The 16336-nt window shown below is 38.4% G+C and overlaps 1 protein-coding gene across 2 annotated transcripts in view; it reads right to left on the bottom strand.

Moving 5' to 3' along the window:
* Nucleotides 1-464: 464 nt before the first annotated feature.
* Nucleotides 465-16336, bottom strand: part of SLC5A12 (solute carrier family 5 member 12) — a 48577-nt gene continuing 32705 nt past the window's right edge. The window contains exons 10-15 of one of the 2 annotated variants that reach the window (XM_029957175.1): nt 14434-14501; nt 10516-10602; nt 7446-7612; nt 5778-5881; nt 2833-2960; nt 465-922 (exon numbers count right to left, since the gene is read on the bottom strand). In XM_029957175.1, the coding sequence (XP_029813035.1) occupies nt 770-922; nt 2833-2960; nt 5778-5881; nt 7446-7612; nt 10516-10602; nt 14434-14501 (707 nt within the window). In that variant the 3' untranslated portion in view covers nt 465-769. The remainder of the gene's footprint in view (nt 923-2832; nt 2961-5777; nt 5882-7445; nt 7613-10515; nt 10603-14433; nt 14502-16336) is intronic. The other variant, XM_029957176.1, reaches the window with a different exon arrangement.

The following is a 16336-nucleotide window of genomic DNA, read 5'->3' as shown; positions in this document are numbered from 1 at the left end:
CCCTGTAAGGTGATAGAAAGAAAGAAATGCTTTATCAAGAGTACAAAGGGAGCAGCATATTTAGGTATGGTTGTTGCACTAACTAGATATACCAGTCCTTCTCCTATGCTGAGAAAAATTATTTCTAAGGCTTGGTCAGGACAGCTGCAGTAGCAGGGATGATCAGAAGAGGACTTGAAGGTGTGGAGGTGTGGGTCGAGGGGTTTAATGTCATTTAAGTGTTCCAGCTGCAACTGCAGTGTGAGGAGATGTGAAATGTGTCTATATATATGTGAGATGTGGGGGTTGGGGTAGATGACACTCCTTCCTTTTATTAGCAGTGATGGAGAACCATTTAATATGCATACCCTCTTCCACGTTCTGCCTATAAACTCCAAGATATTTGATGGTTAGAGAATTATCAAAACAAAACAAAAAAATCCTGATTTACTATTACGTGAAACAAAGGGACTGATTCTTTGCACTGTGGTGAAATCCAGTTCCAATTTAATCCAGAAGGAAGTTTGCCAGTGCACTTAAAGCTTGACTGTTTCTTCTCACATGGAAGCTGGGGTCTTCCAAAGAATATCCTGGGAATATCCTGGGAACAGTCATTTTATTTATTTGTAGTTATAAATAAGTATAAATAGACATGAGCCATCCCTGTCTTCTAGCAGTGACAAACACACAAGTCTGCTAACCAATAGGCACATAGTATGTGGTCTGTGTGTATCTGTGTGTGTGTGTGTGTGTGTGTGTGTGTGTGTGTGTGTTATACTCGATGCAGGTGTTAGAAATGAGTAATCTTCTCTAATGCCATATTGTCGTAGCTTTTGTCCTTGGGATCGTGGCCTGGAATATGGACCAGGTTTTCTTGCCTGAGTCCATTCTGTAAGACAGATTCAGCCCCTTGTTTCCAGGAACTGACATTCTCAAGGGTTTCCTGGGGAAAATGAAGGAAAAAAACCATATTATAGAGTTAGTCTTAATGTATTCCAAATCCCTCTCAGTGAATCTTGCTTAGCACCACCCTTCAAATGATATAATATGATCAATTGACATGATATCAAATCAAATTATGTGTAAATAAGAAAGCAATACATTTCTTAATTCATAACTATGATGATGATTCAACTCATGTAGGTACTATTTCTAATGATAATAAAAACAGACAGAACAATTTAGTGAGCATTTGCAATATATCCTGTGTTGTATGAAGAAATATATATTGTATATCTCTCTGTTAGTATAGTAGGCTTGTAAGGTACTAGTGATACTTCCTGAGGAAAGACAAACCTATGTCTCAGATGTGGTGGTGCCTTTCCTTCCTGTGAACAGCAAAGCCTCTTGATAATAGGAGGGAGACCTGAATGCGACTCCCTCAGAAGCTGCCCAATGTCATTCTTCAGGAAAGGAACCCAGTAATGACGTGCTAAGTGTTCCTTCCCACTCACAATTCAGCCTTGAGAACAGAAGCTGCCTGTATCAACAGAATTTATCATTCGTTCCAGGAAATTCTTGCTCAGGAAGATAAGTTGTAAATCAGTAAATAGCTTCATTATTTCCTTCTAGAACTTCCTCAAAATCCATTTATCCAAACAATGCCGTACTCGAGCAGCTGCTTTCTCATCAAAATAGAGTGCCTTCGCATTCAGAACGCCTATCAGGTTGCTGCTCTCCTTTCTTCAGTAATTGTTAACCTCAGCTTTACTTCATGTCTATATTAATCTGGTGTTTTAGGGAAGGAGAATAATTGGCCACTTAGGTGATGTGATATGGGTGAAGTCTGTCCTCTAGAGTACTAAAAGTATGAAATGTGTGGGAATGAAAGAATGTTAATAAGCCCTAAGAAAAGGAAAAAACAAGTACACTCTTGTTCTGAATGATACAGAGAGGATTGGCATAGATAAGACCATTTGCAAACTTCACAGGAAACATTACGTCTCCCAAGGTCCAGCTGTTGCCAAATGCTGTAATAAGTCTGAGGGATGACTGCTTTCTTACCAAATGTGCCCCCAGACAGCTTTGTTTTCATTCCCGACTTCCCTTAGATTCCTATCAGGGTTCAGTGGGAACACAAACCTTACAAAAGACACACTCAGCATCCCTGTTGTCAATAAGGGTGGCATTGCCTGCTTTCCCTGCAGTGACCCCCACTCACCCCCTGGCTGCATCAAGTCAATGACTTTGATTTGTTCCGAGGCTGGTGGCCTTTGGCTGATATGAGCTTAATGATACTTGGATGGTGCTCTAGTCCTAGTCTAAATTCTCACTGGGAGACGGGGAGCTGTGCAGCCTGCTGCTTCTCTACCTAAGAAGTTCTCCCAGTCAATCTGACTCTATATTTACACTTCATGGAGCTAGAGATGTTTGTGCCCAGATGGCACTGTATGGTCTCCTCCCACTTTTCCAATACAAGCTGAAGCTGAAAGAGGTTAAACAATTTACCCAAGGCAAATAAGACATGGAACCAGGATGGTATCCAGGACTGGCTCTAAAGCCACTGCTATTCACCATTATACTAGATTGCGCTCCCTCTTTTATTCCTTTATTCCTACTGTTCATTTTTATATTTTTCCTAGATTTCACCCCAGAAGGGTTAAAAGAAATTTTTGGAAATGACCACTTGCAATGTCAACAATTCACCCCCAGGGGTATATTACATTTGCCTGTGGACATATTTATGTGCTCAAAAGCTGATTAGCTGAGGTTAACTGAAGCTGAAACTAGATTCAAATTATAATATTCATTGCCTTCCTTTCTCACACCCACCTTTGCAGATGGTTTAATTGGGCAACAAGGGAATCCCTTTGAGCTCATGTGTGTTGTTCAGAAGCTCAAACATCAGCTCACCTGCTCAGTCTCACCATCATGCTGAACACCACACCAGCACAGTCTTTTGTATTTCTTAGACCAAAAGCAAAATAAATTGCAAACCGGTCTAATTAGCAGTGGTTGAATATCCTTGCCACTTTGGTAACCTATTAATGAAAAGATAGATGGATTAGGTAATTGCATGTTTCTAGGTCTTCTATAAGGATTTAAATATTGTATAGTTACTATGTAGGTCATTTCTTAGTATAAGGGTGAAAATAAGCCTGACTGGCTAATAGACAGAGTTTGGTAACTCCTTTAAGTGAGTCGGAGGATAGGTTTTAAATAGCCACAAACTGTCAGGTCAGGCTAATTCACAGTCGTAGACTTAAGTAGAGACACCGTATTTCTTTTTAAAGATGGATTATATGATGAATGGATCAAGAAGATGTGGTATATATACACAATGGAGTACTATATGGCAATGAGGAAGAATGAAATCTGGCCATTTGTAGCAAAGGGGATGGACCTCGAGGGTGTCATGCTAAGCAAAATAAGCCAGGCAGAGAAGGACAGATACCATATGTTTGCACTCATAGGTGTAATAGGAGAAACCTAACAGAGGACCATAGGGAGGGGAAGGGGGAAAGAGAGTTGGAGAGAGAGAGGGACGCAAATCATGAGAGACCATTGAATACTGAAAACAAACCATGGACAAAAGGGGGGGGGGGGGGGAGGGAAGGAGGTGATGGTCATGGTGGGGGGCACTTGTGGGGAGAAGCACTGGGTGTTACATGGAAACCAATTTGAAAATAAACTATTAAAAATAAATTAAAAATAAATAAAAAATAAATAAAATAAAATAAAATGTAGAAATAATAAAAGAGAAATTGTGACATGGTACAATAAAAAAAATAAAGATGGATTATAGAAAACTCTACCCCTTTGTAGGTCAACATAAGGGATGGCAGAACTCATAATTTCTTCCTTTAGGAAAACTCATGATTTTTCACCCAAATCAGGTATGTTAGAAGCCATCAGAGTCACTATTTGTAAAATTAAAAAGATTATGTTTACCATTTCTTCTTCCTTCCACCCCAATATTCTGAATAAGCAATACCTTGACATTCCCTTCAGCCAATCTAGACTTTCCTGACACCTTTTCAGTCATTAAAATATACCTGTCCAATGCCCCATTCCTTCAAATCCCGCTGTGGAATAAGAGCCACATTGATATTTAAGCCAGGATTTAAAGGCTGACAATATTCCTTGTCTAGAACTGTTGCAAACTTTGGTACCATGATAAATATTCATGCATACCCAATCTCATTCAGTGGTAGTCATTAATTCAGTAACCAGTTTAGTCTGACTGTCCCTAAATGGGGCAGCAGAGGAGCAGTTACAACCTTGATCTCGTTCCACCTCTGTACCAGACACTGTGCCAGTCTACAAGCTTTTTATTCAAATTTCTTTCTAGAGATAAAAAATGTATAGATTCCTAATGCTTCAAATTGAAGCTTAAGTGATATATTCCCTGGCATTATGTCACTCTGTTAAAAGACATTCAACCAAATAAATTGTACTCCTCTTAATAATTGTATTTCTTTTATTAGTGAATGCCTTCTATGTACTAAGCATATTTTATGTAGTTTATAAAATACATCTACTCTTTATAAAATACATATTATTATTCTCCTTGCGTAAGTGAGGAAATAATACATTTTTCTATGGTTTGGAAAATGGTGAAACAAGAAATTGAACATATGTGATCTTAACCTGAAACACTCCATTTTCCTTAGTGTATGTGTATGTATGGGCAGTGATAAAGGGACTCTTATAACCTCAAACTGCTAACCAAGGGCAGCTTCGAATAAGAAAAATTTAATCCTCAACCCAACCATTCCCAGGATATCAAGCAAAGAAGACTGTTTCTTAAGAGACCACAAATATATCAAACACTTCATCAAATAACATAGATACTTTATCTCTTAGGGCAGGAGGCTGAGGCTTGCTAAGAAGAAAACATTCTTTACTTCACATGGATTTTTCTGTTTGTTTCTTTCAAGTTTTTATTTAAATTGTAGTTAGTTAATATATAGTGTAACACTGGTTTTGCCTCATATGGATTAAATTTAGTTTTATTCTTGGTGGGGGAAGCCTTTGGGAGATGGTGAACAAAAAAATCAAAATTTAGGACTGCAGTTATCAATGATAGCAAGGTTAAAAATGAAAATGGAACTCAAGTTTGAAGCTTTGTATTTGCCCTCAATCAAGAGCATGTATCATCTATTTAATGAGTAAGACCTTAGGAATCAGGCATTGAAAACCATCTTCCCCTCTGGTTGAAACCACATTTGTCAACAGAAACTACATGACTATGACAGCATAAGTCATGAGAAAGGAGAAGCTCAAAGAGGATGAGACCATTTCCTGTGGATGAGGAGGTAGGTTTCTCCCCTGCAAAAAAGTACTTTGCACTTGAAATTTCAGCAGCTGTATCAGAATTTTGAATGAATTTGAGAAAGAGTCCCCATCTAGTATGTTACGTAAGTCTCACCCATGAGATAGGAGGTGATTATGAGAAAAACTCCAGTTTCTTACTGAGATGAAGGAGGAAAGATATGCTCTTAATATTTAAACTTTCCTACTGATTGTTACATTACAAAAGATTTTGTACTCTGGCTTCTGGGGGCCATGTGTTGAAACATCATTTCTTTTTCCCATAATGTATGGGGGATATTTTAAAATATATGTGTTAAACATATCAATAATCATATATAAATGATAATCAGGAGAATGATTTTGCATATGAGCTTGAAAACAGGAGACATGTCTTTGGGAAGAAGGGCTTCTTGCAGTGGATCCAAAATCATGGGATTAGAATCAGTGGACTCCAAATTAGTAAGACATCCATCTAGCCCACCAATGCAGGAAGCTAGACCATGTCTTCCTTGGCCCCAATGAGAGAAATCCACATAACCAACCTGTTATGAGGCTGATGATTATCCCAGCAGCAATGCATCCTAGGCAGCCCACTGCACTGTAGTAGAGGTAGGAGAGCGAATACCAGGTGTCAGCGATTGCAGGTCTGTGGAGGACAACAGCATATGTCGACGGTTCCATGAGTTCTCATGCTATGATCCACAATGACTTAAAGGCCTATTGTAGAACCTGGCATTTCTCAAAATTCCAACACTTAATTTTTTGCCATTTGGTTAGTTTTTTAAAGAATCAATTGTATACTAGCTGTGCTCTGTATTGCACTCAATCCAACCCATCTTTGTATTATAAGTATTGTAACATATGCACTAATTATAAGAAGTGCAATGAGGACTGTGCCTTTCATTTTTTTTTGTTTTATTCACTCTTTAGACATTTATTAAGCTGAGATTTAGTGCCAAGAATTGTGGCAGGTATCAGAAATAAGAAGATGAGTAAGCTGCAAAGTCTACATATAGGAGCTAACAGACAATCCTAAAGTGGAATGGTAACACCCTGGATTAGGAATAATGGATTCTGTGAGCATATGAAAAATGCTTGTGTGTGAGCCAATACCTGAGCTCGTTTTTAAAGATGAGTCAAGAAAGGGAGTTAGGGCCAATATCTAGCACTCAAAGAACAGAGGATAGAAGAAGCATGGGCCTGAGGGAAGAAACATGGTGAACGTAGGAACTGTACTAGGTTGATATTATGTGCTCATAAGATTCATGAAAAGGAGTGGTTCTAAACTAGATGAAACTCAGAAGCAAATGGAAGCAAGATAATGGAGTGTTCATAGACTATGTAGGCAGGACAACCTACTCAGGAACACAGTCCTAGAACGTGGCTCTACCTACATCATCCCAGTGCAGCCCACAATAGTTTTTCCACCTGATACATAGAGACAAGGAGCTCTCCCACATTTCTTAGATTTGTTTCTACAGACAATGAGAGCACGAGAAAGTGCATTTATTAAAGTCAGGTACACTGCTACAGGCTATATTTATCCTTTCTCGCTTAATCCTCTCAAAGAACCAGTAAAGTAAATATTATTACCCTCATTTTTTTTCAAAGACTCTTGAGAATTCATGAAGCGACAAGTTATTAACTTATACAGAGAAAGAGTAGATAAATGATAAAACCCACATCTAAACCTAGGCATTTATGATTTCAAAGAAAATGATATTCTCCCTACACTATGTTATCTTCTGTATTTTGGTGTCTTAAGTTACCTATTCCATCCAGAAATCAAGAGAAATCCTTTGTTAAGCTCCATTTAGTTTGATCTAAAAGCTGCAAGTTCACAGCAGTGCTCCCAAATCAGTGTGTTCACAACCATTCTACGCAGGCCCTTTACTCTTTCCAGGGCATGATCCCTGAGCTCCATACCACTCATTTTCACCCTCCAATTACTACTTTTCCCATTTTGAACTCATAATTCCAATTAACTCTTTTGCTGAGGTTACTCTTGTGAACCCTGGGATGCAGAGGAATCAATATCTGCAGAATAGTCATTACCTCTACATGGCACTCTTCAATGCTGGGCACTGCCCAGAAGGATTTTAACAGGAAAGCAAGACCTGGCTCATCAGACTTATCCCTGGAGGATGCATCTTTCTCAAACCTGGTTACCTGCTCCCTGGGATGGAACATCACTTTTAAGGTCCACACACCTGCTGGATAGCTCTGTAGGTGGTGATTCTGTCACATTTGATGGGACACACTGGTCTGTTGATAAAGGTAAGGGCCATGTCTTCGAGGCTGGTGCAGGGTAAATGAAGGCCCCAATGGCCACCCAAAATGACAAGGTGATTCCAGTTAGAAGGCCACCCAGTGCACCCTTGATGAAGGGAGAGAAAAAATGAGAGATTTGACAAAGCTGTTGAAAGAAAAAGGAGATGAGGAGTCCACACCTCAGAGATCCTTACTGTCCACCCTAAGTCTTGGCCACACGTGCTGGAAACAGCACACCCAAACTGCCTTTTTTTTTTTTTTTGCCAACTCCCACAATGCAGTTTTATTTAGGAGTAACTTGTACTTTAAATGAAAACACAGAAGAATGTTTTAATGGTTACTATTTTTAGATTTCTAGGAGGAACTTCTTTTTCCCTCCATTTAGCTTTTTCTTACCATTTAATCTGTCGAGAAACATACAACATGATGACTACAGTTAACATCCCTGTATGGCATATCTGGATATTGTTAAGAAAGTACATCCTAAGAATTCTCATCATAAAGAAAAAATATTTTTTCTTTTTTTGTCCATATGAGATGATGGCACACTTAATGTAATTATTTCACAAATATCTAAGTCAATTCACTATTCTGTACTTCTTCTATTTATTCAGTGCCATACATCAATTATATTTAAAAACTGGGGGGAAAGTCTATTAAGACTTCATTCCCAGTAGAAGAATTTCAGAAGCCTGGGAAACCCTCAGAAAATGGAGACAATGTGCTCATTTTTTATTGACAGACACTATAAGCTATTATATAGAAATTCTTTCTTTCATATCTCTTTCTAAGTGATTCTAGCAGAGTCCCTGACTCACAAGTTGGGAGCTTTTTGCTTGGGTCTAAATACCAGCAAGCATGCTTACTGGTGTTGCCATTCTAAAGTCCTACTTCTTGACAGATAAACAGTGAAAAGTCAATGAGTAATAGAGTCATTTCTCTTATAAAGGAGAAAGAGCAGTCTAGCAGTGACCAGGACCACTGGAAAATAAAATCTGAATTCTCCCAGCCTCCACTAGACAGCTGAGCCTATGTGAGAGAAAATAATTTGGTAGTTACTCTGTTTATTCAGGGAAGACTTTTTGATAACAGGATTAAAATGTTTTGTTCATTATTGTTTGGGGAAACTAAAGCAATGTATATGATCCAAATACGTATGCCTTGGTCTAGACCAGAAGTCTGAAACTTCTATTACAAACAGCCAGTTAGTAAATATTTTAGGCTTTGTGGGCCATCCCGTGTCTGTCCCAACTACTCAGTTTCTGCCCTATAGCACAAAAACAGACATACATATTATGTAAACAAAGGGGAGTGGTTATAAGCTGTAAAATTATCTTGGGGCACTTAATTGTGAATTTCATATATTTTGGGGTCACAAAATTTTGTTCTTCTTTTAAATTTTCCAGTCATTTAAAAATGTGAAAACCATTGGAAGCTTGCAGGCCATACCTAAAACTGGACGCTGGCTAGATTTGTCTTGAGGGGTGTAGTTTGCTGACCCCTGGCCTACCAGCAAAGAGTGAGTGGGTGTCAACAAAAGATTCAACCCTCAGTGATTTATAGTAGGTACCTAGAAAGCCATGCTGGGAAAAATTCTGGGGCTTCATCCACATGATGATGAGTAGGATCAGCCATGGCCAATGATGAGGGGAGGTGAACCAAATTTGTAATGTTTACCTTCCTCTACCTGAAGCAAGCTGGTTTTCTGTGCAAGAACCACAATTTACTAACATGGATAACAAGTTAATGTGTAGAATGACTAAGATGTTCTGTAGCTCAATATGACCATTTTTTCATGGTCATATTGCCTTCCTTCATACTATCTCTCCAAAACATAGTTATCCTTGTCAACCTCAATATCTGAAAAGTAAATTGAAACAAGTAAGATTATAAGGAAAGCACTAAAAATTCTCAAATGGTCCCTACCTATCCATGCTCTTTGCCTAGGTCCATGAGATTTATCTAGAATAAAGGTCAACAAGGGTCAGATAGCAGTAGTCACCTAATTAGATATACCATGTGACTCAGGCTTCATTGAGCACCCTAAAATATATTTTAAAACATGTAGAGTCAGATTTTTGTAATCTAAAGACAATAAAAAATATATGTATATAAGTGTATGAATGTCAATAAGTAAAAAAAATGACAATTTTGCTAGATTGAGAAAATTATGATTTTTAAACTGTTTTAAAGATTATATTGTTTTTTCAATTAAATGTTCAGTTTGATTTATATTTACTAAAAGTCATCCTAACAACATTTACTTAAACATACATAATTAGGGGTGCCTGGGTGGCTCAGTCAGTTAAGCGTCTGACTTCAGCTCAGGTCATGATCTCACAGTTTGTGAGTTCGAGCCCCTCATTGGGCTCTGTGCTGACAGCTCAGAGCCTGGAGCCTGCTTCAGATTCTGTGTCTCCTCCTCTCTGCTCCTCTCCAGCTCATACTCTGTCTCTCTCTATCTCTCAAAAATCAATAAACATTAAAAAAAGATACACAATTAGCTTGTTAGGCAGCAAACCCAAGAGTATCTAGCTTTCAGAATACACCAGGTTTGTTTACTCTCCCTTTCTTAAATTAGTTAATTAAGTTAAAGTCATTATCATTTTAAGTAAAATAGAAAGAAAAGTAAAGTTTACAGGTTTTTGAGTCTTCAAAGTTGTCCTTAACTTAAATTATTCCTGAACTCAATATATCTATTAAATTTCATTTTGTGAGCCCTGAATTTAGGAAGAACAATTTAAATCCTAAAGAGTCAACTTTGATGGCATGACATCCAGCACTTCATGTCCTCCTCTTACTTTCCTTGCTTTCTGCCTCTAAAAAGGCTTCACTGATGTCAGAGATAGGAGGGTTTGGTTTCTGTTAGGTCTACCACCAAAAAAAGCCACCATTTTTTTTCCTGACACAGAGAGACGACCTACCCAAGGAGAAGTGAGAAAAGAGAGAAGCTAGCTGGGCTTCATGAAGTTTTAGTGGGAATCGTGGAGAGACGTGCAGGATCCTTACCTTCCAGTTCACAAAAGGGAACAGGATTCCCAGAGAGAACAGGCCTAGCATTGGGCCCCCACACATGCCATGGATGCTGAGCGCAGCCTGTGGAACAAGATGGATCTGATAAACGTGCCGGCTCCCCTGAATCCATGGCCACCTGGGATCACACACTGTCACTCTCTCTCTCAGACCTAGGATAAAATTTAACCCTAGTCCTGCTTGTGCCACTTTTTACCCATGTGCTTTCTGGAAATCATTTCTCCCCTCTGGGCTCAATGATAAGCATTGTATAAAATAATAAAAATACATGCAAACATACATTTGTGTGTGTGTGTGTGTGTGTGTGTGTGTGTGTGTGTACATACACACAGGTAATTTGGATTTGGTAAAAGTAGTTTTCCCTTAAGGTGGAACTCATTGATTTGTTTACATTTTCTATCTTGTCAAAAAAAAAAAACCTTTTGTTTTATAATGTACCAAAATAAATATATCTATAACTTATGTTTCATGTCTTACAAACTGATCACCTATTCTAATCTTGTTTAAACAATTCTATCACTTTGATTATAACAGATTACCCCACTCCCAACAGCCCACCCAGATGTTGAAGCATTCAGCTGGGACATGTTAGAAAGACTACTGGACACTCCATATCTCATATCCCATTTTCAAGGGCTCCATTTTCTTTGGCGATTGAGGGAGTTTGACAAGTGCATTTCCGTATGTCTTAGCCTCCATGTTATTGAGCCCATTATCTCGGCAAGTGGCTTTCATTAAACTGATCTGCTATTGACCTGTAGCTCTGTGCCATGGCCTTCCATGAGTCTTGGACATACACGCACTGATATGCATGCAAGTGAGCAGGCATGGGTGGGTGCCAGCATGCATGCACATGAGCACGTACATGCTATCCTTCAGTATCTTGTTTCAATGCATCTGTAGGGCTCTTACATCAACAGTGAGATTCGGATGCACTATAAAGATCCTATCTGTATCTTAATGTTTGTCAGGCACCACATATAGGAACTACATAAGCACTCCAGATTATTTCATCCTCACAATTACCCTGTTTGGTAGATACCACTAACTGAATTTTATAGAAGAGAACACTGCACTGACAGAAAACATATTAAAGATATAATTCCATTTAAAAAATGGGAGAGGTAAGATTAAAGAGATTTAAGCTAGCTTTGTTTGGCTATAAAACCCACATTTTCTCTCCTGAAGGCAGTCTACAGAAAAAAATGTCAAGAACACAGACTCTCATAATGGTTCATTTTGTTTAAGGGAAAAATGTTCTTGAAAGTTTCCATCACCAACAGAATATTTGGATTCTAACTTTGACCCTGCCTCTCATAACTCTGATTTGGTGAATGTTCTAATATTAATTCAGGCACCTTCTATTTCAGAGTGTCTTCTTTATGAAAAATAGATAGGACCAAGAGGCCATCAAATCCCCTCCATCTGTAATATGAGTGCTTTTCTCTAGAAAGATGAGCTGCAATGCATTTTTGTTTGTTTTTTCTGTTTAATTTTTTATGAAGTCAATGCCACAGATAGCTCTTTGACAAGATAGAGGCAGATAAGATTAAAGTCGATACTCTTCCCCAAAGTCATTACTTAATTTAATATCCTCGACATTTCCTCTGCTGATTGATAGCATGAATTCATAGTTGCCCTGGTTGCTGAATTCAGAAGCTAATTGACTAGCTATTATATAAGAGAATCAATAAGTTAGGAAAGGTGTTTATCCCTCCCCATGGAGGAAAATACATTAAGAATCTCATAAAGTCACCAACCAATATGCTTCTGTATAAAAAGGTCTTTACATAATAGAAAGAAAAAAAATTCAAGAGTTTCTGGCTTTTGAAGATGTGTATTTCTATAACTTACACAACTAAACTAATCTTAATTTTTATCTTTGTTTTGTTGTTGTTGTTGTTGTTGTTGTTCCTAAGCAGGTTCCATTGGAGGAAGACTTAAGTCTCATCCAACAGCTTTCTTCTCAGTGGGCAAATCTCACGTAAATTGCTCCTGCAAACTGGGGATGATGAAGAAGAGCATGTGCTTTGGGCTGGGGGTTACCATATTGGTTGTAGCTTTCTCATATATCAAGTGGAAATCATGATGCCTGCTTCCTGGGGTTTCTTGGGAGTAATCAATGTGTAATCTGAGAAAGGTCAGAATAGTGACTAAGTGCTCCAGATCACATAATGGGCACCCCCTAAATGTTATCTACTATTATTGTTTTCTTTTTTCTTTTCCTTAAGTTTTAATTTTAATTCCATTTAGTTAACACATAGTGTTATATTAGTTTCAAGTGTTATCCACTATTTTTACATCCTTTAATTGGTATTACCTACCCTGTTAGTGAGCCCTCTGACTCCCAAGGCATGCCATTTGGTTGTTGAACTGTTTGCACTTTCTTAAGTGGAGATAAGAACATGCTTAGAACTCATTACAGTCCTTAGCAGAGCTAGATGATAGTGGTTAATATAGAAGCATAATAAATAGAACGACCTTTCTGAAAGTGACCTCTGCAAATCACTAGTTAACACGTGATCTTCAGTGCTGCTACCTGCCCCTCCCCCTGTTTCTGCCACCACCCCCACCCCCTGTACCCTCTGCTTCTCTACATATGGTCTATGGTCCCATTTTAAAGTAAAACTGGGGGTTCCTGACTGGCTTAGTTGGAAGAGTGTGCGACTCTTGAGTAAAGGTCGTGAGTTTGAGCCCCGTGTTGGATGTAGAGGTTACTTAAATAAATAGAGCTTTAAAAAATAAAATATAAATATTTTTAAAAAATAAAAAGTAAAGTAAAGCAACTAAAAATCAGCGATTGCTATTCAGGCACACTTATTCATTTCATTGTTGAAGCAACATTTATTGAAAACTTATGCTGTTCCAAGATAACATAAAGGATGTTGAAATTATGCTAAGATGGGCATCCAGGAGGTTTGGGTAAGTGACTGACTCTGGACTTTGGCTCAGATCATGAGCCATGGGATTCAGTCTTAAGTCAGGACCTGCACTGGGTGTGGAGATCCCTGCCTAAGATTCTCTCTCTCTCTCTCTTTCCCCTAGCCCACTAGGGCTCTCTTTCTTTCAAAATAAATAAATAAACATTAAAAAATAAATTATGCAAAGATACAAGGGGAATTATAGGGCAGAAGGAAAATCTGAAGATGGGCTTATCTGCTGTTGCTTCTGAGGTGGCCGATTTGCAGAGGGAAGAAGGGTGGCTCAGGAGACTTGGGCCATAAACCTGGCTCAGACACTGACCAGCTGTGAGAACCTGAGCAGGATATGTTCACTCTTTTCTGTACTTATCTACAAAATGAAGATGCTGAACCGTATTACCCTTGAGACTCCTTCTTGTGCCATCTTTTTATGGAAAGAGGAGTTGGATGTATGGGAGGCAGTTCAATAGAAGTGGGCTCATATGCAGCTCCCCACTCCTTACTTATGTGACGCTGAGACCATCACATCACCTCCCTATTTCTTAGTTTCTTCATCTGTAAAGTTAGTATATTAATTATGCTACCCTGAGAGAAGTAATAAAGGCTAAATGTGGTAAAACATTTGGGATTGTGTACCTGGAACAGAGTAAGTGCTCCATTAATAGCAATTGTTATATTTTTGGGTGTGATTATAATTATCATTATGACTTATCAATACTACTTTTATTTCAGGATCATACATGCTCAGATATGTATTTGAAAAGGGCAGTGTACCATTATTGACTTCCATTACTAGCTTTTAAAAGTTTCCCCTTCTGAAAGCAATTTTGGTTGAAATTTTACATGCATGTTTAATTCAGACCTGGTATCAGAGTCTCAGCATATGGTACTTGGAGGGATAGGCAAAGCCTTAGCATAGAAAGTGGCCTAAAATTGCTATGAAATCAAAGGCATCTTTTCTCTCTTTCATTACCTGCACGACGCCTCCCATGAGAGATGCAGCCACAGCCATGGAGGTACACATCACGCCAAACAAAAGACCTGAAAGAAAGAAAACCTGTGACCATCATCCAAGCTGGCTTTGAGGGATTTCTTGAGCTCCTACCCAGGACTGTCTCTGAGGGAAGCCATTTTGGAAGGGAACTCCGTGAGAAGTGTCTTTGCCACTCAGCCATCACAAGCCCCAGAGGGTAAGCAAGGGAAACTTTGTTCCCAGTCAGGCAAAAGGAGCTGGAATCCAGCCTTAAGGGGTTTTCTCTCCAGGTTCAGGAAGAAAGTTATCATGTAGATGCAACAGGAAAATGTGGAAAAGACACTGGCCTGGACTAATCCAGACCAACTTAGTGGAAAGTAATTCCAGTATGACCACTCATCAATAATCAACTGAAGACCTTTCTGGGATTCAGATAGTTCTTCATCTTTAAGACAGCTAAAGTATCTATACATTTTACTTCACAGCGTTTGCAAATCTGGAATGTTTTTCTGTTTTCTTTTAGTGCTTTATTCATGTCATCTTTATGGCCCTTTGTATACTGCATAATGATTTATTTGTTTACATATCTATGTGGGAGACTTGCCAGGGCCATCGGAGTACCTTGCCTTAAAGCATCTCAAACAGGACCACTAATACCAGAGGACCTCACTGAATGAAGCAACATAAGTCTCTTACTCATCTTTTTAAGATGATGAGTTATTTTAAGCCACCTTTTAAAAAGTCATTGTTTTTATACATTTTTATTTAAGGATGATCTTAAAATTACATTCAATTCTCATTATAACCCTTAAACTAAATGAGAGACAAAGAGTCAGAGATATAGACAGAGACACAGTGACAGAAATGGAAAGAAAATGATTTTGTTTATTCTGCTTGAAGTTATCTCTCAGCTAAATATCTAGCTCAGTTCCCAACATGATTATTGATTCAATTTTATGGAGTACTGACCATATGTCAGGCACTTTACCAGTGCCAGTGCTATAAAGTCAGGATCTGATTCCTGTCCCAAAGATCCCACATTCTAAGAAGGTCAGGTCAGAAGCTCATTATCTTTAAAGATGATAGACTGGACTGCAAAAAACAATATTTTCCCTGATTCTGAACTGCTTCATGAATAAGAAGAACTCCACATACCTGAAAAAAATAACAAAAGACACGTTTGCTGTTAACCATTGATTTTCCTCCTACTAGGCTAACAGTTACGTGTTCAAGTGAAATTCTAGGCAGCCATCTCTCAATCCAGGAGTTGTATTTTTTTTGTGTGCTGACTAGAGAATTGATTCAGTACCCCTCCCGCTCAAACATTATATTTCCACCACCAGATTACAGTCAATAGCAACTAGTTAGGCAGAAAATGTAAGGGAAATTGGTAGGAGTTCATAGAGACCTGGAATGAATGGCACCACAAACAAAGCAGTAAATGTGGGAAAGAGAGAAAGTTCCACAGTTGCAGAAAATGCTATGAATTTTACAAGTGCTATATCAGCTCATTGGATCAGACAATAAACCAGGGGCACAGAAGACATTTCTGCTGTCATAGAACATATTTATTACTATCTTCTAGAAATTGGGAATTGTACTGGAAGTAATGCCCATCCACCTGCTATTAGCTTTAATCTATATGTGAGATAATGAATAAAATCAAGGTCATTCACCTACCTAGTTAACAAACATGTGGTCAGCATTGACCTATTCATCTTTGTTTAAGCATAAGCAGAAAAAAAGAAGAAATATTGCCAAACAAATGAATGAATATATTAACATAAAAGCTCAAATACAGAGTATGCTTTGTAGAAATAATTTACTTTAGGGACCAGAAAGAAAGTAGTTAGCAACTGCTTGGCAATTTTAATATGATGCAAAAACACATAGGCTGAGGTCA

This window comes from Suricata suricatta, chromosome 11, assembly GCF_006229205.1.
Source record: "Suricata suricatta isolate VVHF042 chromosome 11, meerkat_22Aug2017_6uvM2_HiC, whole genome shotgun sequence".
NCBI lineage: Eukaryota > Metazoa > Chordata > Mammalia > Carnivora > Herpestidae > Suricata > Suricata suricatta.
This window is presented reverse-complemented; position numbering and strand designations above follow the sequence as displayed.